General features: G+C 45.2%; 1 protein-coding gene across 3 annotated transcripts in view; it reads right to left on the bottom strand.

The window, feature by feature from the left end:
- Nucleotides 1-24,145, bottom strand: part of LOC127569802 (neural cell adhesion molecule 2-like) — a 1,233,142-nt gene that overhangs the window by 235,406 nt on the left and 973,591 nt on the right. For all 3 annotated transcript variants that reach the window (XM_052014709.1, XM_052014711.1, XM_052014712.1), the window contains exon 6: nucleotides 17,645-17,762. In XM_052014709.1, coding sequence (XP_051870669.1) covers nucleotides 17,645-17,762 — 118 coding nt within the window. The remainder of the gene's footprint in view (nucleotides 1-17,644; nucleotides 17,763-24,145) is intronic.

Genomic DNA, 24,145 nt, shown 5'->3' with positions numbered 1-24,145 from the left:
CCAATTAACCTGCACGTCTTTAAGATGTGGGAAGGAAACTGAAGCTGCCGAGAGGGAACCCATGGAAGTCACAGGGAGATCATGCAAACTCCACCCAGACAGCACCTGAGGTCAGGATTGAACCTGTGTACCGGAGCCGTGAGTACTAGCTGCATAATAGTTCCACCTCAGGGTGTCAGGGTGGATGCGGAGGGATGTCCCCTCTTCTGGGAGAATAAAGAAGTAGGGTATCTATTTAAGATAAGATAAGATATCTTTATTAGTCAGATGTACATCAAAACACACAGTGAAATGCATCTTTTGTGTAGAGTGTTCTGGGGGCAGCCCGCAAGTGTCGCCGCGCTTCCGGCGCCAACATAGCATGCCCAAAACTTAGAACATAGAACACTACAGCACAGTATGGGCCCTTCGGCCCACAATGTTGTGCCAACATTTTATCCTGCTCTAAGATCTATCTAACCCTTCCCTTCCACATAGCCCCCTATTTTTCTATCATTCATGTGTCTATCTAAGAGTCTCTTAAATGTCCCTAATGTATCTGCCCCCACAACCTCTGCCGGCAGTGTGTTCCACGCACCCACCACTGTCTGTGTAAAAAACTTACCCCGACATCCCCCTTATACCTTCCTCCAATCACCTTAAAATTAAGTCCCCTCGTGTTAGCCATTGTTGCCCTGGGAAAAAGTCTCTGACTGTCCACTCGATCTATGCCTCTTTATTATCTTGTACACCTCTATCAAATCACCTCTCATCCTCCTTCTCACCAAAGAGGAAAATCCTAGAGAACTTCCTAACCCGTATGTCTTTGGAATCTGGGAGGAAACCGGAGCACCTGGAGGAAACCCACACAGACGTGGGGAGAACATGCAAAGTCCTTACAGACAGCAGCCGGAATTGAACCCAGGTCGCTGGTGCTGAAATAGCGTTATGCTAACACAATGAGGTTACCATATAAGACAAAGATGAGGTGTTTTTCTTCCTCTCAGAGGGTTGAGAGTCTTTGCAGGTCTCTTTCTCAAAGGTTAGTGGAAGTAAAATCTTTGAATATCTTTGAAGTAGAGATAATATTGGTATTGATATTGGTTTATTATTGTCATATGTACCGAGATAGAGTAAAAAGATTTTGTTTGCATTCCATCTGACAGATCATTCCACACATAAGTACACTGACATAGTAAAAAGGAAAACAGAATGCAGAATATAGTGTTGCAGTTACAGAGTTGCAGTGCAGGTAGACAAATAAAGTGCAAGGGCCACGACGAGGTATATTGGGAGATCGAGTTCAACTTCTAGCGTTTGAGAGGTCTGTTCAAGAGTCTGATAACAGTGAAGTAGAAGCTGTCCTTGAGCCTGGTGGTACATGATTCCAAGCTTTTGTATCTTCTGTTGGTGGGAGGGGAGAAGAGAGAATGTCCCGGGTTGGAGGGGTCCTTGATTATGTTGGCTGCTTTCTTGAGGAAGCAGGAAGTGTAGACTGAGTCAATAGTGGGAGAAGCTGGTTTGCATGACAGACTGGGCTGCGTTCACAATTCTCTGCAATTTCTTGCGGTCTCAGGCAGAGCAGCTACCATACCGAGCTGTGACACATCTGGATAGGATGCTTTCTATGGTGCATCTGCGAAAATTGGTAAGACTGATCGGAGACATGCTGAACTTCCTCAGCCTTCTGAGGAAGTCGAGGCATTGGTGTGTTCTCTTGGCCATAGTGTTCACATGGCTATACTAATAGACCAGTAAGCAACCATTCACACTAATCCTACAGCGAGGGGTTGAAAGGTTCCCATGGGAATGTGGAGTTGAGCTTACAGTCAGACCAGCTATGACCTTATTAAATGTTGGAGCAGGATAGAGGAACCTACTCCTGGTTTTAATTCGTATACTGGTATCCATGTGGTTTGCCGACAGTAACAGGGTCAGGAGATAGGATAAGTAGCCAGGATGTCTCCTGTTCCTTCACAACATTGGAGATAACCCATCACATCAAAGCCGGCAGGTTTACCCAAGAGCTGTCACATTACTTTGTATCTTTGGGCCTTATGTGACAAGCTTCAACATCTCAGGAGATTTTGGACATTAATGAAAGGGATAATTAGGGATTCTTTGGAACAGTGGGAAGGGCTCAGAGAAAAGCTGGAAATTCACAGCATCTACGGAGCGTGAAGAAGTCTGAACCCGAAACGTCGACTGTTTATTTCCCTCCATAGATGCTGCCTGACCCGCTGAGTTCCTCCAGCAGTTTTAGTGTGTGTTGGGAAGAAGGCTTGTCAGTGTTTACTCTGTTTCTCTCTCCACAGCTGCTGCTTGACCTTGTTGAGTGTTCCTCTCTTTGAATGGGAGCTCCGTGCATCCCTCTCTCACTGCTCTCCCTCTGTGATCTCCTCTGCTCTCCAGCTCCTCGACCACGTGGTCACTCAGACTCGGTTCCACAGCCATGTGACCTTCCTCGCTCTGTGTCTACACCACCATCTTGTTCCAGGTGGCTTCCAGGTCCATTTCCAGCCCTCCCAGTTCAGCTCCAGCCTTGATCTCCGGTATGTTCACTCGATCCATCGCTGCTCTCTCCGGTTCTCTCTCCATGCCCTCTGCTTTCCCCTCTCTGCCACACTCCGACACCTTCTGGCCCTCTCTCTATCTCTTCCACAGCTCTGGGCCTCGCTCCCCAAGATATGCCCGGGACCGTTATTTTTCATCATTCTCCACCGTATCCACGCTCTCAACGGATCATCCTTCGCCTTCCTCACTGCCGTCGATCGCAGGATCGCCTGCCTCCAGACCCCCGCTGCTGCACAGTCCTCCAGCCCCACCCCCCCCTCCCCACTTGCTCCATCGGAGGTTCCCTCGCCTTCTGTCACCTCTCCTCTGCTTCTTCCCCCATCTACTTCTTATTCCGCATCCCACCTTGCACCTCCGCCAGCCCACTCCCAACCCCCCTTATTCCCTCCCCCTACCCTGACCTCTCCTCCTGGTTCCCCCTCTTGTTCCCTCCAACTCCATCCACCTCCCATCCTTCGTTGCACTCTTCACCCTTGTGCCACTCCCAACCCCCCTCACCCCTTTCCTCTCACCAGCCCAGCCCCTCTACCCCCTCTCCCCCGACCCTTCCTCCTCTAGCCCCAACTCTAACCCCTGTTGTTGAAAAACACGATGATGCTGGAGGAATTCAGCAGGCCAGGCAGCATCCGTGGAGAAAAGCAGGCGGTCAACGTTTCGGGTCAGGACCCTTCTTCAGGACTGAAGATAGGAAAAGGGGAAGCCCAGTATATAGGAGGGAAAAGCAGAGCAGTGATAGGTGGACCTCCTTCCCCGCACCTGCCTATCACTATCTCTTACCTGCATCTACCTATCACCACCTTGTGCCCACCCCGCCTCCCCTCTTTTGCCCACCTATCACTGCTCTGCTTTTCCCTCCTATATATATATTGGGCTTCCCCTTTTCCTATCTTCAGAGTAATGGGTGCACTTTAAAGTAATGGGTGGGATGTTCAAGGGAGATATCAGAGGGAGGTTTTTTACCCAGAGAGTGGCTGGGGCATGGAATGTGCTGCCTGGGGCGATGGTGGAGGCAGGTACATTGGTCAAATTCAAGAGATTGCTCGATAGGCATATGGAGGAATTTAAAACAGAGGGATATGTGGGAGGAAGGGGTTAGATAGTCTTAGGCGAGGTTTAAAGGTCGGCACAACATTGTGGGCCGAAGGGCCTGTATTGTGCTGTACCGTTCTATGATTCTATGCTGCCTGGCTGCTGAGTTCCTCCAGCATTAACGAGTTTTCACCTAGATTCCAGCATCTGCAGTCCTTTGTTTCTCTGTTGAGCGTTTCCATCATTTCCCACTTTTATTTCAGATTTCCAGCACCTGCGGCATTTTGCCTTTTACTTGCAAAATGTAACCGTTACAGCGAGCAATGAACTTGCATTCGGATGACAATCTCAAACCTGAATCATAAAGAAATGTCTACGCTTGGAGACAGTTAGTGGTGAGGAGAGAAGAAATAGCATGGGCGAGAAGGGAAACAAAACCACAGAATTGGAAGTAAGCAGTTTTAATCAGAAACAGTGCTGTAAATTCAGCTGTCAATTTAATAGCACCTGAGGGTTAGAACCAGTCTGATGTAGCTCGTGGCGGCGGGTGGCTGGGAGAAGGATAGAACCTGACGTGAGGGAGTGGAGTGCTGTGGGCTGAGCCGAGTGATCAGGTAAGAGAGAAGCCAAACAGGAGCAAATGCCACCTCATCCGGCCAGAGAAATTAACATGTTCATCACCACCACAAATAATTAACCCATGGTATTTATGAATTAAAGTTTCAAATCAATTAGCATTATGATGTATTAGTCACTGATTTGAATCAATTATTGTTTCTAACTGATATCAATCAACTAATGATTAAATTTCTGATCTGCCAGTTACTGTGATAAAATACAAATATGAATGAATTAGTGTTCTGAGTGAATTAGCACCTTAATTACTTACTGATTAATTATTGATCAATTAATTAACACAATAGTTACTGGTGCAAATAAATTAACATATTAATTATTAATATGAATCATGTGTATTAAGTACTCATAAATTAGTTGAAGTACTTATTACTGATTTAAATAAATTAACATGTTATTTAAAGTTATGTATTAATTGAATTGTTAATTACAGATATGAATCTATTAATTATTAATATGAACAATTGAAGTATTCTGCTGGCTGGAGATGGTGTTGGCACTTGGGGTTCTGAAAGATTTAAGGTCCATAAGATATAGGAGCAGGATTAGGCCATTCGGCCCATCGAGTCTGCTCCGCCATTCAATCCGCCTTCTCTCCATAACACTGAACCCCATTATCCATCAATGTAGGTTGGTATAGAAACATAGAAAAACTACAGCACAGTTCAGGCCCTTCAGCCCACAAAGCTGTGCCGAACATGTCCCTACCCTAGAAATTACTAAGCTTACCCGTAGCCCTCTATTTCACTCAGCCCCATGTACCTATCCAACAGTCTCTTAAAAGACCCTATCGTATATGATCGTACAGGCGATGTTCACTGTTGGTTTTCCTGCTGTTAACCAACGCCAAGGCATTTTGTTGAAGAAGGCCCACCATTTGGGGAAAGCCAATGAAACCTGCTTCTGGGAGGAGTCAGCCAGAGGGAACTCATGTGTCTTCTATTTAGCAGCCCCTCAGGGTCAAGGGTACCTTGCTTCTGTGGGTTCTGAGTGACTGATGAGACCAACGTGGATGGGTAACTTTGGAGATGGGTGCGCTTTTTTTGCCATTTTCACTGGGCTAACAGAGGGACTCCGTCCTCAGTGCCATCCCAAGTGCACCTCCTCCGTCATGGTCTGTTGGACATGTATAAAATTATGAGGGGCATAGATAAGGTGGACAAGCAAAATCTTTTTCCCATTCTTGAGCAATCCAATACCAGAGAGCATGCATTTAAGGTGAGAGGGTTAGGTTCATAAGATAAGATATCTTTATTAGTCAGATGTACATCAAAACACACAGTGAAAGGCACCTTTTGCGTAGAGTGTTCTGGGGGCAGCCCACAAGTGTCGCCACGCTTCCGGCGCCAACATAGCGTGCCCACAACTTCCTAACCTGTATGTCTTTGGAATGTGGGAGGAAACCAGAGCACCCGGAGGAAACCCACACAGACACTGGGAGAATGTACAAACTCCTTACAGACAGTGACCAGAATTGAACCCGGGTCACTGGCGCTGTAAAGCGTTACGCTGACTGCTACACTACCGTGCCTGCCCTTCCACTACTGTGCGACGTGAGAGATAAGTTTTTTTACTGAGAGAGTGGTGGATGCCTGGAATGTGTTGCCTGATAGGGTGGTGGAGGCAAATTCATTGGGGGCTTTTAAGAGGGGCTTCGATGGGCACATGAATGAGAGGAAAATAGAGGGCATTCTATAGGTAGGAGGGATTAGCTATGTCGGCACAACATTGTGGGCTGAAGGGCCTGTTCTGTGCTGTACTGTTCTATGTGCCAGGGATTCTCATGAGAGAGTTGTAGGTGTTACACTCTTTAAAGAAGGCTTTGGGAATATTTAATCTCTTGCCAGCACTGATATTGGGATAGAGTGCCTGTTTCAAGAAACTATTATGTGACCCATTTAAGTCTGCACCATCTCACACACCCCAGCACAGATGAGCTTGGAAATCTGACGTGGTTCTGGTTAAATCACTTCCTGCCACAACTTGCTTTGTAACTACACTTTGTACAGTTACATTTATTACCAAGTATCCATGGGTAATGGTGACAGGTTTATCATTCTGACTGCACAATTGAATGTCCTTATCCCAATAAAAATACACAATACATTCGTTTATAAATGCAGTTGCCACTTGTAATAGCTTTATGACACATTTGAGCTTCTTTCTTTACACCCCATGTATAAAACCAAGTGACGCCTATAAAAGTATAGTTAAACTGTCTTATAGTGCGGCATAAAAGGGCTGCTCAATGCTTCCTGCATTGACTTTGTTGCTGAGCATCTGAATAATCTCCCAATCCATTCAGTTTATTAACTGCCAGCATCAACACATCTTGCTCAGTACCTTTTCTTACACCTCAATACCTTCTGATTATGGGATGATTTGAGGTGTAGTTTCATATTCAGGGTCTGACATACAGGAATGATCTATCATTGTAAATTCAGTCCTGGGGGTGTGGAGAAGTGGGCATACACTGTGACAAGGGAATATTCTGAGATGAGTAGGGAATCAAGGCTTATCGCCCACATTATGCTTGATCTGGGAGTACTTGCTGGTAAAATGGAGGTACTGGATTGGACGAAACGTTGGGGAACCAGCTTCGGTGAGTGCTGTGCCAAATGCTTCTGCTCTTTATGCAAGTGTGATCCTAAATTGCCTGTCACTTTCACACTCAAACCCATTGTCACATTGACCTCTCTACGGTATCTATAAAGAGGGGTTGGACAAACTTGGTTGTTTCCTCTGGAGCGTCGGAGACTGAGGGGAGACCTGATAGAAGTTCATAAGGTTATGAGAGGCACAGATAGGGTAGACAGCCAGAGTCTTTCTCCCCAGGGTAGAAATGTCAAATACTAGAGGACATAGCTTTAAAGTGAGAGGGGGAAAATTTAAGGAGATGTGTGAGGTAAGTTTTTTTTTACCCAGAGAGTGGTGGGTATCTTGAATGGGCTGCCAGGGGTGGTGGTGGAAGCAGATATGATAGTGGTGTTTTTCACATGAACACGCAGGGAATTGGGGGGAGATGGATCACATGCAGACAGCTGGGATTAGTTTAATTTGGCATCATGGTCGGCACAGACATGGTGGGCCGAAGGGCCTGTTCCTGTGCTGTACTGTTCTACGTCCTATGTGTTCAAACTCCACACTGGCAGTCAGGACTGAACCTGCATTGCTGGATCTGTGAAATCGAAGCTATTAAAAGAGATGAAAGAAGGAAATTGTTTGGAGTCAGGTTGCATGAGTACATCACAGCCCTGGTTACCACAGACATCGAGACTGAAGGGCCTGTTCCTGTGCAGTACTATTCTACATTCCGGCTCCTGCACTGTTCCAACAAAGCTCAACATAAGCTTGGGGAACAGCATCGCAACCTTCAGAACTCAGTGAATTCAAAAATGTCAGATAACTAGCAATGCAGGCTTGTATCACACATTTCCAGCATTGACAGTTCTTATACCTCTACTGGTAACCTCAGAAAATCATTTTCTTGTATTTACACATTGCCTAGAGCTACTTTTTATTATTCTCTAATGTCTTAAACTTCACTCTTCCCTACCAGCCTTTTTAAGCTCTCCTGTCCCTTCCTCTATTACAGACCTTTGTGTTTTCTTCACCCTCCCCCTTTATCTCTGCATCTTAAAGATCATTTAATCTCAAAATCGTGGTGAAAGGTTTTGCTTTTTAAATGAGCTGTCCTGAGATTGTGAGAGATGCTGTACAAACATCCTCTCTTTTGTCCTGGGAATGCACCTGCAGACATTAGAACATAGAACATTACAGCACAGTACAGGCCCTTCGGCCCACAATGTTGTGTCGACATTTTATCCTGCTCTAATATCTATCTAAGCCTTCCCTCCCACATAGCCCTCCAGTTCTCTATCACTCATGTGGCTATCTAAGAGTCTCTTAAATGTCCCTAATTCCCATTGCTCGGAACCTTGGTGAGTTAATGCGCTTACAAACTATTAATGATTCACTGAACATCCTGAACACAGAGTCAAATCACGGAATGATACAGATAGGAGTCCTGATGACCAATGCCATCTCATTCCCCAGAGAGGAGCACCAGGTAGTGCATTCCAGATCACCAGAACTCCCTGAGTGTTTGATTTTTCCTTTTTTTCTGCACAGTTATCTCAAATGGTAAATGTTCTTAACCAACCAGTCAGCTGCAGGAATCAGTTTCACTTTAGAGTCAAATGATCCTTGTGATAGTCATAGAGCAATACAGCATGGACACAGGCCCTTCGGCTCAACCAGTCCATGCCGACCACAGTGCCCACCCAGCTAGTCCCAATTTGATATTGAAGACAAAAGAGATTGCCGATACTGGGTTCTGGAACAAAATCAGAATGCTGTCTGATGTAGGATCTTGACCCAAAACATCGACCTATATCTTTTACTTCATGAAATGCTGCTTGACCTGCTGACTTTGTCCAGTGCTCTGGTTTTTGACCTTTGCAATTTTGAACACTTCAGTGAAATCTCCCTATAATATTTTCAGTTCTGAGGAGAACAGCCCAACTTACATAGAACATAGAACAGTACAGCATGGGAAGAGGCCCTTCAGCCCTCAATATCTGCACTGAACATGATACAAAATTAAACTAAATCTTTTCTGCCTGTACATGATCCATTTTCCTCCATTCCCTGCACATTCATGTGTCGATCTAACAGCCTCTTAAACGTCACTATTGTATCTGCTTTCACCACTCCTCCCGGCAACCTGTTCCAGCACGACTGACGTCCCTCATGCTTGCCTTAATTCCAAAAAATAACATGGATGAGGTGTACGAGATTCTGATAGTTTAGGCAAGAGGGTGGCTGTTCCCATTGGTGGAAGGTTCAAGGACCGGGAGAGACAGATCTTGTGGTGGGCAAAAGATACAAATCAGGATGTGAGGAAAATGTTTATGCGGAGGGTGGTTCTGATCTACATGGGTGGTGGAAATAATGTTGATCAAGACTTAATAAGATGAGAGGTCATGGAATTATGGGCAGGGTAGCAAAATGGGTGGAGAATTGGCTGGTTGGCAGGAAGCAAAGGGTGGAAATAAAAGGATCTCGTTCTGGTTGGTTACCGGTTACTAGTGGTGTGCCGCAGGGGTCGGTGTTGGGGCCTCTCCTTTTTACCTTGTACATCAATGATTTGGATGATGGAATAAATGGTTGTGTGGCTAAGTTTGCGGATGACACCAAGATAAGTGGAGGAGTAGGGAGCATAGAGGAAATAGAAAGAATGCAGAGGGACCTAGACAGTTTAGGAGAATGGGCAAGGAAATGGCAGATGAGATTCAATGTTGAGAAATGTGCAGTTGTACACTTTGGAAGTAGAAATAAGCGGGTAGATTATTATCTAGAAGGAGAGAAGATTGATAGTGCGGTAGTACAAAGGGACTTGGGGGTACTCATACAAGATACCTTAAAAGTTAACCACCAGGTTGGATCGGTGGTTAAGAAAGCGAATGCTATGTTGGCATTCATCTCGAGAGGTATAGTGTATAAAAGTAAGGAAGTGTTGATGAGGCTCTACGGGGTGCTAGTGAGGCCTCATTTGGAATACTGTGCGCAGTTTTGGGCCCCACATCTTAGGAAGGATGTGCTGACGTTGGAGAGGGTTCAGAGGAGATTTACGAGAATGATTCCAGGAATGAAAGGGCTTAAGTATGATGAGCGTTTGTCGGCTCTTGGACTGTACTCGCTGGAGTACAGAAGGATGAGAGGGGACCTCGTAGCGACATTTAAAATGTTGACAGGTAAGGATAGAGTAGATGTGGCTAGGCTGTTTCCCTTGGTGGGCGTGTCCAGGACCAGAGGGCACAATCTTAGAATTAGAGGGTACAGTTTCAAGACAGAGATGAGGAGAAGTTTCTTTACCCAGAGGGTGGTGAAATTGTGGAACTCCTTGCCACGCACAGCAGTGGAGGCCAGATCAGTGGGGGTATTCAAGGAGGAGATAGACAGATATCTAAATAGTCAGGGTATCAAGGGATATGGGGATAAGGCTGGCAAATGGGATTAGAATAGTTTTTTTTTCTTCTTTTTTTCCCACCCCATTTCTTTTTCCCTTTTCCTTGGAGCAGACTCGATGGGCCGAATGGCCTGCTTCTGCTCCCTTATCTTGTGATCTTGTGATCTTGTGAAGACTTTCGAAAGAGAGCTAGAGAGTAAATACTTGTTGCCTACAGGGAAAGAACAACTTCTAATCAGATTGCTCTCCAAGGAGCTAGCATGGATCAAAGAGCAATAACCCTTCCATCTTTCCATTATACAGTGTACCCTCTTCAATGCCTTGACATCCTTCCTCAGAATGCAGACCCCAGAACTGGATAAAATACTCCAGCTGAGGCTGAAGCAGTGTCTTGTAGAGGTTTAGAGCTTTGCATCTCGTCAGCTTGTCTTTCCACCTTTAAAGAATTGCATATCCATATCTCCAGGCTCTGCTCTTCCTGCTCCTGCTCCTGCTTTACAATGTTACCAGTTGTTGCTCCTCACTTTTCCAACCAAACTCTGTGCTAAAACTCATCTGCCATGTTGTTTGTATTCTCCTGAAGTCTATGAGAGTCTTTCTTAGAGTTCACTGCATTTCCATATTTTGTGTTTTGCTTAAATTATAAAGCTGCAAGTCCAAGGCTAATTCACAAATATATATCAAAGGCCACTGAGCTGCTAATACTGACTCCAGGGAGACATCATGAAACGTTCCTTCCAGTCTGAGAACTACCATTCATCACTTCTGTCTGTTTTCTGCACATTTTCCAGCCTCTGGTCCGTGTCACCTCCATTCCTTACTCCATGCGAACCACCTTTACCAACATGGCAACTTACTAAATGTCTTTGGAAAGTCTGTAAACTCCACAGCAAATGCATCTTCTATATCAGCTCACACATTTCAAAGAACCCAAAGAAGATGCCTTTCCGTGATGGATTTCCATGCTTGCATGTAATTATATTCTCTGTGAATAATGTCTCCAATAGTTGCATCACCTTGGTGTTAGTATCACTGGCCTCTGTCTACCAGTGTTATCCTTCCTTTTCTTGGAGTAAAATATTTGATCCTCTGGTGCCACCACCTTATCTCTAGAGGACTGAAGGACCTTTCCCTCAGCAAACCAGGTAACATCCAGTTCAGAACAGCTCAGTTCTGCCCAAAACTTAAATGTCACCTCTCATGGACTGCTTCTACCCTGCTGTTTTAAGGCTCTTGAACAGATCTTTTGTACGATAAAGATGAACTCTTGATCTCTCAGTCTACCTCATCATGGCCCTTGCACTTTATTTGTCTACCTGCACTGCACTATTTCCTATAACTGCATTCTGTTATTGTTTCTTCTTTTGTACTACCTCAATGTACCTACATATGGAAGTGATCTGTCTGAATGGCTTGCAAATAAAGCTTTTCACTGCATCTCGGTACATGTGACAACAATAAACCAATTACCAATGTATCTATTATTTTATCCAAACTTTCCATTCTCCTACCTTCACCATCACACCAGCAGCACCATCTGCTGCAATGAGGGCAGATGCAAGATACTCAGGATGTGGTCTACATGGATTTTAGTAAGACGTTTGATAAGGTTCCTCATGGAAGGCTTATTCAGAAAGTCAGGAGGCATGGGATCCAGGGAAATCTGGCTGTGTTGATTCAGAATTGGCTTGTCCATAGAAGGCAGAGGGTGGTGGTAGATGGAGCGTATTCTGCCTGGAGGTCAGTGACCAGTGGTGTTCCGCAGGGATCTGTTCTGGGACCCCTGCTCTTTGTGATTTTTATAAATGACTTGGATGAGGATGTGGAAGGGTGGGTTAGTAAGTTTGCTGATGATACAAAGGTTGGTGGTGTAGTGGATAGTGTAGAAGGTTGCTGTAGACTACAATAGGATATTGATAGAATGCAGACCTGGGCTGAGAAGTGGCAGATGGAGTTCAACCCGGATAGGTGTGAAGTAATACACTTTGGGAGATCAAATTCAAAGGTAGAATACAAGGTTAATGGCAGGACTCTTAGCAGTGTGGAGGAACAGAGGGATCTTGGGGGTCCACGTCCATAGATCCCTCAAGGTTGCCACGCAGGTTGATAGGGTTGTTAAGAAGGCGTATGGAGTGTTGGCTTTCATTAGTCGGAGTATTGAGTTCAAGAGCCGTGAGGTGATGTTGCAGCTCGATAGAACTCTGGTCAGACCACACTTAGTGTATTGTGTTCAGTTCTGGTCGCCTCATTACAGAAAGGATGTGGAAGCTTTAGAGAGGGTGCAGAGGAGATTTACCAGGATGTTGCCTGGGTTGGAGAGCACGTCTTATGAGGATAGGTTGAGTGAGCTAGGGCTTTTCTCTTTGGAGAGAAGGAGGATGAGAGGTGACTTGATAGAGGTGTACAAGGTGATGAGAGGCATAGATCGAGTGGACAGTCAGAGACTTTTTCCCAGTATGACAATAGCTAACACGAGGGGGCATAATCTTAAGGTGATTGGAGGAAGATATAAGGGGGATGTCAGGGGTAAGTTCTTTTACACAGAGAGTGGTGGGTGCGTGGAACGCATTGCCAGCAGAGGTTGTGTGGGCAGATACATTAGGGACATTTGAGAGACTCTTAGATAGCCACATGAATGATAGAAAAATAGGGGGCTATGTGGGAGGGAAGGGTTAGATAGATCTTAGAGCGGGATAAAATGTTGGTACAACATTGTGGGCCGAAGGGCCTGTATGGTGCTGTTAAAAGTATGTTCTTAGAAATACCACCTTGCTATTTAAGAGTTTATTATTGAATCTGATCTGCCTGGCCTTCCTTTCACAACCTTTTACCATTTAGACACCAATAAATATCTTTGGGTTTCCACTTCTGAAACCCACTGATATATTCTTATTCACTGCCTTTGTCCTTTTTCAATTCTGACCAAAACATTTTGTACTTGGCTTCACTTTCTGCTGAATATTATAAGCCCTGTTCTCCTGTTTCATTTTGCCCTCCAAATCTTTAATCAGGTAGCCTCCAGAGTTGGAAGCATCTGATTGTGGAATGTGTCTGGACTATACTTGACCTCGCTTCTCTTTGGGGGTCTCCCCATTGCCCATTTAGTTTCTCTTGCCTACCACCGATTCCAATCCAACTGTCACAGGTCCCTCTCACACAGCGAAGTAGCAGCTCTCCTCACCGGCCCTCACAAATATTCAGTATTTGCACAGTAGGCTTTTCCTGATCCCTTTCTTAAACAGTTCCATCTCTGTCCCTCATGTCATGCTTGCTCCATGACTTATTTCACCACCCAGAATTGGAGGAGGTACACCTGTTTCTTTGATGGGCTGGAAATCTCTTGCAGAAATTCGTCCCCATCACTTCCCTTTATCCTGTTAATTCTCTGGAATACATTAAGATAATTGAAGTTTCCCCATTATCACTCCTGTAATCTTCTTCTATCATTCTGCAATTTTCCTGAAAATTTGCTCCTCCATCTCCCTCTCACAATTTACCCAGTGTAACAGCTCATTTATTAATTTTAACCAAATGGATTCTTTGAACTCTCGAGTGCATCTTACATTATCTTTGATCAAGGCACCGCCCTCCCTTTTTCCTTCTGCTCCACTTTTCTTCAATGTCTGAAGCAGAAATATTAAATACCCATCCCTCTCCTCATCTCAGCCAGGTCCCCATACCTGTTGCTAAGATACAGTGCGGTGTTTGCGGCTCACCAACATTGCGTCCCGTGCTCCGTGCATTTACGAGCATTCTCTGCCATTTCATCTGAATCACATTTCACCGTCGTCCCGTCCCTTCTGTTTCTGATCTATTCCTCCTTCTAATACTTTGTCTTTCACAGTCCTCTGTGCACTCCGCATCTCCTCTCTAGTGCTCCATCTTTGGGCTCCTCACCTTTAAGTTAGTGCAAAAGCTCACCTACATCAATCTCTCCACGAGGACCTTGTCCTTCTGTACGGTCCACTCAGCCCCAGTAACCTTTCTCATTACTTATTTTCTGGTTCCTACATTCCCCAGCACCGAGAGTAATCCAATATAACAATCCTGTTATAATCCTGCTTCTTCCCAGCTCCTGAATCGTCAACTCTTTCCCTATCTGTCATATCATTCTGATTGGGACATAACTCATTGCTGATCTCTTTCCCTTACAAAATGTTCTGCACACATTCCTTCCTATCCTATAGCCCGACACAGAAGAAACAACACACTGTGCAGGATTGATTCCAATGGTTACAGAAACACCTCTTCATCCCCGGCTATTTTTTCCTTGGAGTCACAATCATACAGGAGAAACAGGCCCTTTCACCCACTAAGTCCATGCCATCCACTGAGCACCCATTTACGCTAATCCTACCTGAACTCTATTCTCCCCACATTCCCATCGAGTCCTTTCGATTCTACCACTCACCCACACATAAGGAGTAACTTACACGGGCCAATTAACCCAATTCACCTCTGGGTTCCCCTGGCAAGGTCAATGTAATTTTCATCACACATTCCCCTTGAAATGGGTTGATGAGCTGCCACTTTGAACTGCTCCAGTTCCTCTGGGGCCAGGTTGGGAGATAGACTTAGAGAGGGTGAAGGAATACAAGAACATAAAGAAATAGGAGAAGTAGACCACTCAGCCCATCAAGCAAGCCTCTCCATTCAATGTGATCATGTCTGACCCACCTCATACCTCATCTCTTCTGCGCCAGTTCCCCATAGCCTTCAATTCCCCGATCGTTCAAAAATTTATCGACTTCCTCTTTAGATAGTCTCAATGATCTTTCCTCCTCAAACCTCCAGGGCAGAGAATTCCAGAGATTCACCACACTTTGCAAGAAGAGGTTCTGATGTTCCTCAGCTTTCAAGTGGGTGGCACGGTAATGTAGCAGTTGGCGTAATGCTATTACAGCGCCAGCGACTCAGGTTCAATTCCGGCTGCTGTCTGTAAGGAGTTTGTACGTTCTCCCCGTGTCTGCGTGGGTTTCCTCCGGGTGCTCCGGTTTCCTCCCACATTCCAAAGATGTACGGGTTAGGAAGTTGTGGGCATGCTACGTTGGTGCCAGAAGCGTGGCGACACTTGCGGGCTGTCCCCAGAACACTCTACGCAAAAATTGCATTTCACTGTGTGTTTCGATGTACATGTGACTAATAAAGATATCTTATCTAGTCTTGTAACTGTGTCATCTCTTTCTACATCAGGGTGGTGCGTGACTTGGAGGGGAATTTGCTTCAGATCGCCCATGGCCACTGTGTTTCGCTGGTTTGCTGTGCCCCCTTTGTGCAGCCACTGACCCAAGCTGCAATGACCAAGGTCCTACCACTCTTATTGGTCTGGAGCATGGTAATGCAGATGGTGTGGACTATACTCTGTTGCCCCCACCACCCCATCTCTCTCTCCACTCCATTTGTTTGTGACATGTCCCTCCATCTCCTCTGCCTTTTCCATCCTGTTTCTTTCTATTTTGCTGAATAGTCACCCACCTGCTACACCTTGAAACACTCTGCAGCTGTAAGGTCACCATTTTACATAAGAGAAATACTGGAGCTGGAGAGGATGCAGATGGGATGCATAAGGACACTTCCAGGCCGGAAAGGTGTAGCTGAGGGGAAATGTCTAATGCTGGGGTTGTTTTCTTTGGAACAGATGGGGGTGAAGGGTGATTTAACAGAGATGTTTAAAAGTATGAATGAATATGAACGACCTATTTCTATGAGCAGGGGAGTCAAAAGCTAGAAAAGGGGCATGGATTTAGCGTTATTGGTAAAAGGATTAGAGTCACACAGCACTAAAACAGGCCCTTCGGCCCAACTGGTCCATGCCGACCAAGAATTGCATCTAAGCTAGTCCCATTTGTCCATGTTTGGCCCATATCTCTCTCAACTTTTCCTAACCATGTACCTGTCCAAGTACCTTTTAAATGTTGTTAATGTACCTGCCTGAACCACATCCTCTGGCAGCTCGTTCCATATACTGACCACCCTCTGGGTGAAAAAGTTCCCCCTTGGGTTCCTATTAAATCCCTCCCCTCTCACCTTAAACCCATGCCCTCTCGTTCTTGATTCCCCAACCCTGGGTAAAAGACTGTGTGCATTCACCCTATCTATGCCCCTCATGATTTTATACACCTCTATAAGATCACCCCTCATGATCTTATACACCTCTATAAGCACCCCTCATGATTTTATACACCTCTATAAGATCACCCCTCATTCTCCTCCGCTGCAATGAAAAAGGTCCCAAACTGCTCAACCTCTTTCCACAACTCAATGGCTCGAGTCCTGGCAACATCCTCGTAAATCTCCTCTGTACCCTTTCCAGCTTAATGGTGTCTGTGCTGTAGCAGGATGACCAAAACTGAACAGAATATTCCAAATGCAACCTCACTAACATACAACTTTAGAGGAGAGATGAGAGAAAGTGTTTTCACTCAGAGGGCGGTGGAGGTTTGGAACCCATTGCCTGGTGGAGGGAAAAATCCTGTCATTTAGAATTTTTGCCACCAATTTCCCTTCCACTGATGTAAGGCTCTGTAGTTACCTGGATTATGACAACTGCCCTATTTGGATGAGGGAACCACATTAACTATCCTTCAGTCTTCTGGTACCTCAGTCATGGCTAACAAAGGTGCAAGAATCTCCGTTAGACCCCAGCAATCTCCTCCCTTGCTTCCCATAGCATCCTGGAATAGATCCTGTCAGGTCCTGTGGATTTATCTGCCCTGTGTGCTGATATCTCCAACACTTCCTCCTTCCTGACACAGACATGTTTCAGAATATCGGCATACCTTTCGCTTATCACCCCATCCTCCACATTCTTCTCCCTGGTGAATACCGATGAGAAGTATTCACTTAGAACCCTACTCCATCACATACATTTCCCTTTTGTCGCTGAGGATTCTACTCTTTCCCGAGCTACCCTCTCTTCCAATATAAAAGATTTTGAGATTCTCCATAACCTCGTTTGCCTTGGCCATTTCATGCCGCTTTTCTTTAAGATAAGATATCATTGTTAGTCACGTGTACATCGAAACACACAGTGAAATGCATCTTTTGCGTAGAGTGTTCTTGGGGCAGCCCGCAAGTGTCGCCACACTTCCGGCGCCAACGTAGCATGCCCACAACTTCCTAACCCGTACGTTTTTGGAATGTGGGAGGAAACCGGAACACCTGGAGGAAACCCACGCAGACACGGGGAGAACGTACAAACTCCTTACAGACAGTGGCGGGAATTGAACACGGGTTGATGGTGCTGTAATAGGGTTACGATAACCGCTACACTACCGTGCCTGTTTAACTTCTTACTTAAGTCCTATTTCCAACTCATTTGCAGGTGTTGTGTTGCCAGTAAATGCTCCTTCAAAGCCTTTTATGAATTGGACCCTCCACGTAGTTTCCAGATTAATCTTTCATTGCTGGAAACTCCAAGGTAAACTTGGAAGGTTGGAAATCCACAGGTCTTACCTGTACCAGGTAATGTCGGGTTCTGGAGAGCCAGTTGCAGTGCACATCAGTGTCACAGACTCCTGTCGATCTGCTGTTGCATTTGCTGACCTCACAGGCACATGGATTATGGGAGGAACTATTGTAGTTGGAAGGAAAAAGAGGGAAAAAGGTAAGTGAGCACAAGGACATATGGAGGTCACCAAGTAATCAAAAGAAACAAAGGACTGCAGATGCTGGAACCTAAATGAAAAAAAAAACAAGATGCCGGAGGAACTCAGCAGGTCAGGCAGCATCCGTGAAGAAAAGCAGAGGGTCAACTTTTCGGGTCAGGACTGAAGAAGGGTCCTGGCCCAAAACGTTGACCGTCTGCTTTTCTCCACAGATGCTGCCTGACCTGCTGAGTTCCTCCAGCATCTTGTTGTTTTTTCACCAAGTAATAAACAGTGACTAGAAGAACAAGAACTTCAGCGGCGCAGTTAGCAGAGCTGCTGCCTCACATGTCAGAGACCTGGGTTCAATCCTGACCTTGGGTGCTGTTTGAGTGGAGTATTCGCATTAACCTGTGACCATTTGGGTTTACTCCAGGTACTCCAGTTTCCTCCCACAACCCAAAGATATGCGTGTTGGCAGGTTAATTGGCCACTGTAAATTGCCCCTAGTGTGTGAGTGGGTGATAGAATCTTGGGGAGGAGATGATGGGAATATGGGGAGACTAAAATGGGATTAATGTAGGATTAGAATAAATGGGTGCTTGATAGTTGGTACAGATTTAGTGTGCCAAGCTTTTCAAGTGCATTATGCCATATATGTAATTGCCTTTGAAGCAATACAGAGATACCCAAGGTTGGTTCCTGTATGAATGGGTCGTCGAATAAAGCTTTAGATCAGGCTGATACCCATTGAAGTTAAAAATGAAGTTCAAGTTTATTGTCATACTGTAGGTACCCAGGGTATAAATGCCATGAAAATTAGCTTTTTGCAGCAGCAGCAGCAGCAGAGTACAATACAAATATCAATCAGCTTAAATTTGCATTAACATAATTTTACATAATTTAATTACAAAATAAACATCATGACATTAGTGCAAGATTGGGAGAGAAGATAAGATATAATCCAAGGTAGTGTTAAGTTTTTTCGGGTTGGTTCAAGAACCTGATGGCAGTGGGGAAGAAGCCATTGTTGAACCTTGAGGTGTGGGTCTTTAGCTTCCTGTACCTCCTGTCTATTGGCAACATCGAGAAGAGGGCATGGCCCGGATGGTGGGGGTCCCTGATGATGGAGGTAATCTTGTGGAAGCATGGGAAATTCTGAGGTACTTGACGGAGAACTGTTGAGAGGATGCTTTCCCGAAGCGAGAAGGGTGGAGAAATCTGTGGAGGAATCAAGGACTAGGGGGCACGACACCAGGGTGAGAGACCACCTACTTACAACTGAGATGAGAACAAGTTTCTTCTCCTCAAGAGTTTTGTCTCTTCTGGAATTTTCAGAGAGCCGTGGAGGCTGATACGTTCAAGGCTGAGATAGACTTTTGGATTATGGGGGGGATGGGGGGGTAGATCAAAGGCGATGGGGATTAGGCAATAAATGGAGTTAAGGCCCCAAACAAGACCAGCCCCCACCTTATCGAATGGAAGGCTAGTCTTGAGGGGCCAAATGGCCCACTCTTGCTCCCATTTCCTAGATTTCCATTTTCTTAAAGGAAACAAGTGAGGGAGAGATGGGAGGCAGTTTAGGAAGGGAATTCCAGCACCTGGGACCTTGGGAATGTAGAGGTGCCAACAGTAGGACAATTACATTCAGAAGGCCAGGATTGGAGGGGTGCAGGGATACAAGAAGTGAGATGAGGACACAGAGATAAGGAAGAATGAAGTAATGGAGGGATTACAATGATGAGAACTTGAAAACCGAGGTGCTGCTTAACCGGGAGCTAGGTCTGTATTTATTGGTATTGGTTTATTATTGTCACTTGTAATGAGGTACAGTGAAAAACTTGTCTTGCATACTGATCGTGCAGATCAATTCATTACACAGTGCAGATACATTGAGTTAGTACAGAGTGCACTGAGGTAGTACAGGTAAAAACAATAACAGAATACAGAGTAAAGTGTCACAACTACAGGGAAGTGCATTGCAGGTAGACAATAAGGTTCAAGGTCACAACAAGGTTGATAGTGAGGTCAAGAGTCCACCTCATCGTATAAGGGAACTATTCAATAGTCTTATCATAGTGGGATAGAAGCTGTCCTTGAGCCTGGTGGTACATGCCCTCAGGCATCTTCTCCCTGATGGGAGAGGGGAGAAGAAAGAATGACCCGGGTGGGTGGTGGCTTTGATTGTGCTGGCTGCTTCACCAAGGCAGCGAGAGGTATAGACAGAGACCATGGAGGGGAGGCTGGTTTCTGTGACGCGCTGGGCTGTGTCCACAACTCTCTGCAGTTTCTTGTGATCCTGGGCTGAGCAGTTGCCGTACCAAGCCATGATGCATCCAGATAGGATGCTTTCTATGGTGCATCGATAAAAGTTGGTGAGTGTCAAAGGGGACATGCCAAATATCTTTAGCCTCCACAGGAATCATGGATAAATGACTTGGGTCACTGTTTTCAACAAGGGGTCACCCACTTAAGACAGAAATGAGTCAAATTATTTTCTTTCTAATGGTTGTGAGTCTTTGAAACTCTCAAGATGTGGTTGAAGAAGCAACTTTGAATATTTCTAAGGCTTAGGGAGAGGGTGAAGGGTTAAGGTTTAGCAAGAGGGTGAAGGGTTACCGTGGGTAGGTGGGGAACTGGAGTTGAGGTGACAACCAGATCAGCTGTGATTTTACTAAATGGTGAAGCAGGTTTGAGGGGCCAATTGGCCTTCTCCTGCTCATAATTCATTCGTTTGTACATAAGTATTGGCCATGGGCTGTGGAGCTGAACTACTGCAAGTTTTACGGGCAGTAGAAAGCAGTTCTTTCCATATTACTACCACGCTCTAGGTGAAAGAACTCTGCCACAAATTCCCTTGAAACCTCTAAGTCTTTACCTTCAACCTGTGCTTTCTGGTTTTAGATGCCTCTGCTCAGGGGAAACATTTCCGACGATCTACCCTATCCATTGCACTTGTGACTTGTACCTTTAGACTGGAGCAATGAACCATCTTCAAGAGGCGATGCCTCAAGAAGGTGGCATCCATCACTAAGGACCCTCACCACCCGGGTCATGCCCTTTTCTTGCTATTACCTTCGGGGAGGAGATACAGGAGCCTGAAGACCCACACTCAATGATCCAGGAACAGCTTCCTCCCCTCTGCCATCGGACTTCTGAATGGTCCATGAACCCATGAACACTACCTCATTATCCTTTTTATTTTGCCCTATTTATTTATTTTTGTAATTTATAGCAATTTTATGTCTTTGCACTGTACTGCTGCCCCAAAACAAATTTCATGCCATCTAAATCAGTGATAATAAATTTGATTCTGATGAAAGACATTCGATGGAGGTGTAAACAATCAAAATGGGTTCATACAAGGTGAAGAGAGGCAAGACAAGAGAATGCAGATGCTGGTATCTGGAACCAAAAAAACAATGCTGGAAGAACTCAGGTTCTGGACCTGAAACGTGGAGAGGATGTTTCCATTAGCAGGAAAGTCTAGGATCCGAGGGCACAGCTGCAGAATAAAGGGACGTCCCTTTAGACCTGAGATGAGGAGGAATTTCTTCAATCAGAGGGTGGTGAATCTATGGAATTCATTGCACAGAGGGCTGTGGAGGTCAAGCCACTGGGTGTATTTAAGGCAGAGATTGATAGGTTCTTGATTGGTAAAGGGGTTATGTGTTAAGGGAAGAAGTGGGTAGAATGGGGTTGAGAGAAAGAAAAAAAAAATCAGCCATGATTGAATGGTGGAGTAGACTCGATGGGCCGAATGGCCTAATTCTGTTCCCATATCTTATGGTCTGACACCTTTTGCCTCCATGGATGCTGCTTCTTTTTTTTTGGGTAAATAGAGGGAAGATGTTTCTATTGGCAGGTAGTTCAAGGAGCAGGGGGCAAAGATTCAGAAGAAGCAAGGTGGATGTGGGTGGCCTAATGACACAGCTCACAGAGTTGCTGCCTCACAGCTCCAGCAAGCCAGGTTCGATCCTGACCTGTCTGTACGTTATTCCTGTGGCTGCGTGGGTTTCCCTCGAGTGCTCCAGTTTCCTCCCACATCCCAAAGTTGTGCAGGTCAGCAGGCTAAATGGCCACTGTAACTTGCCCCTATTGTGTCGGTAGGAGGTAGAAGCTGTGGAGAGTCAATGAAAACGCGGGGATGATGGGTCACAGGGAAAATTAGTGGAGAATGGGATTGCTCTGTGCGCTGGCATTGACTCAATGGACCAAAGGATTCCTTCCATGAGAAAATATGAAGCAAAATGACTATGGAGGATATGTCAAACAGCCAAATATGAGGTGTTGCACTTTGGGAGATCAAATGTAAAGGGACAGTATACTGTTAACAGCAAGACCCTTAACAGTATAGAGATATCTTGTGGTCCAAGTCCACAGCTCCTGAAAATGACTGTACAGGTTGATAGGGTGGTAAAGAAGATGTGTGGTATGCTTGCCTTTATTAGTCGAGGCACTGAGTTCAAGAATTGGGAAGATATGTTGCAGATTTATAAAACTCTGGTTAGGTCGCATCTGGGGTATTGCATTCAGTTCTGGTCACCCCATTACAGGAAGGATGAGGAGGCTTTGGAGAGGGTGCAGAAGAGGTTTACCAGGATGCTGCCTGGAGTAGAGGGTATGTGCTACAAGGAGAGGTTGGACAAACGTGGGTTGTTTTCTCCGGAGCAGCAGAGACCTGATAGAAGTTTATAAGATTATGAGAGTTGTAGATAGCCGATATCTTTTTCCCAGGGTCGAAACGTCTAACACTAGAGGGCATGCATTTAAGGTGAGAGGGGAAAAGTTCAAAATAGGTGTGGGGGCAAGTTTTTTTTTAAAAAACGCAGAGTGGTGGGTGCCTGGAATGCGCTGCCAGGGGTGGTGGAGGCAGATACGATAGAGGCATTTTGGAGGCTCTTAGATGGGCAAATGAATGTGCAGAGAATGGAGGGGTATGGACATTGTGTAGGCAGAAGGGATTAGTTTAGTTAGGCATTTAATTAGTTTGGCACAACATTGTGGGCTGAAAGGCCTGTTCCTGTGCTGTTTTATGTGTGGCTGTGATCTGGAACTCACTGCCTGGGAGGGTAGTGCAAACAGAGTCAATCAAAAGACAAGTGGAATGGGCACTGAGGCAAAATATTTGGCAGGGCCATGGGAAAGGGCAGGAGATTGGGACTGACTGCATTGCTTTACAGAGAAACAGCACGGATCCGATGGGCCAAACGTCCCAATTCTGCTCCATAACAATTCCAGTTGGTGGCAGGGAGACATTCATCTCTGTTACCGATGCTGTTGGTTTTTAAATCATGTTTCTATTTACAACGAGAGATGTAAAGACAATACAAATACAATGAACACTCTCCATAAGTGAGTAAAATTGACCAGTTTGGAGCTGGAAAAGAGATGGTTCCAGGGTGCTTATAAAATTAAAGAAAAATCACCTGAAAACATTATGTAGATCAGTGGTCTGTGAATAGCAAACAGTTTTAACCCAGAGGGAACATATATCAATTTTATACATGTTGCTGCTGAGGTTTGGAATCCAGATAACCAGAGAAGACAGGCAAACAAAATGCCTGTAACCTGAATAATAAGGATTTTGTAGAAGCCTGCAGGAGTCCTAGTTAATTGGTTCATTTGAACAGACTGTTGGAGCACAAGGACAGAAATAAGAGCAGAAGATAGGACCAGTCCTGAGACCGTAAAGCATGTTCCACTGCTCAATAAGAGCAAGGCAGAACCACTGTCACAAATCCTCTTCCATGGCTATTTTCATATCCAGCAAGGATTCTGTGGGCTGAATGGCCTGCTTATTGGCCAGTACAAAGTCAAAAGTCGAGCTTACTGTCGTATGTACGAGTACATGGACGCACAGGTGCAATGAAAAACTTGCAGCAGCATTGCAAACACATTGCTTCAGATACACAACATTTACAAGAAAAGCATAAATTAAACATAAATTGTGCACAATTTTTAAAGAAAGAACACAATTAGAACATAAAAGCAAAGTTTATTGTAGTGCAAAGTGGTCAAAGTAAATTATGATTATAAGCAATGAGTAGTCTGCAGAGAGCAGCTTGAATGAGTCACCAAAGTGGTCATAGTGTTGCTATACTGAGGTAGTGATTAGAGTTGTGCAGCTTGGTTCAAGAACCAAATGGCTGAAGGGAAATAGCTGTTCTTGAACCTGGTGGTGTGGGACTTCAGGCTTCTGTACCTCCTGCCCGATGGTAGCTGCAATCCCGTATCCCTTAACTACTGAAGCAGCATCAATCAGGTTCTTCAGGTTACAGTGACTGAGCATCCATTAACCTCTGGGACAGAGAATTCGAACTCCTTGAGTGTAGAAATTTCTCCTCATTTGGGTCCTCAGTGGACAATC

This window comes from Pristis pectinata, chromosome 4 (genome assembly GCF_009764475.1).
Source record: "Pristis pectinata isolate sPriPec2 chromosome 4, sPriPec2.1.pri, whole genome shotgun sequence".
NCBI classification, from domain to species: Eukaryota; Metazoa; Chordata; class Chondrichthyes; order Rhinopristiformes; family Pristidae; genus Pristis; species Pristis pectinata.
This window is presented reverse-complemented; position numbering and strand designations above follow the sequence as displayed.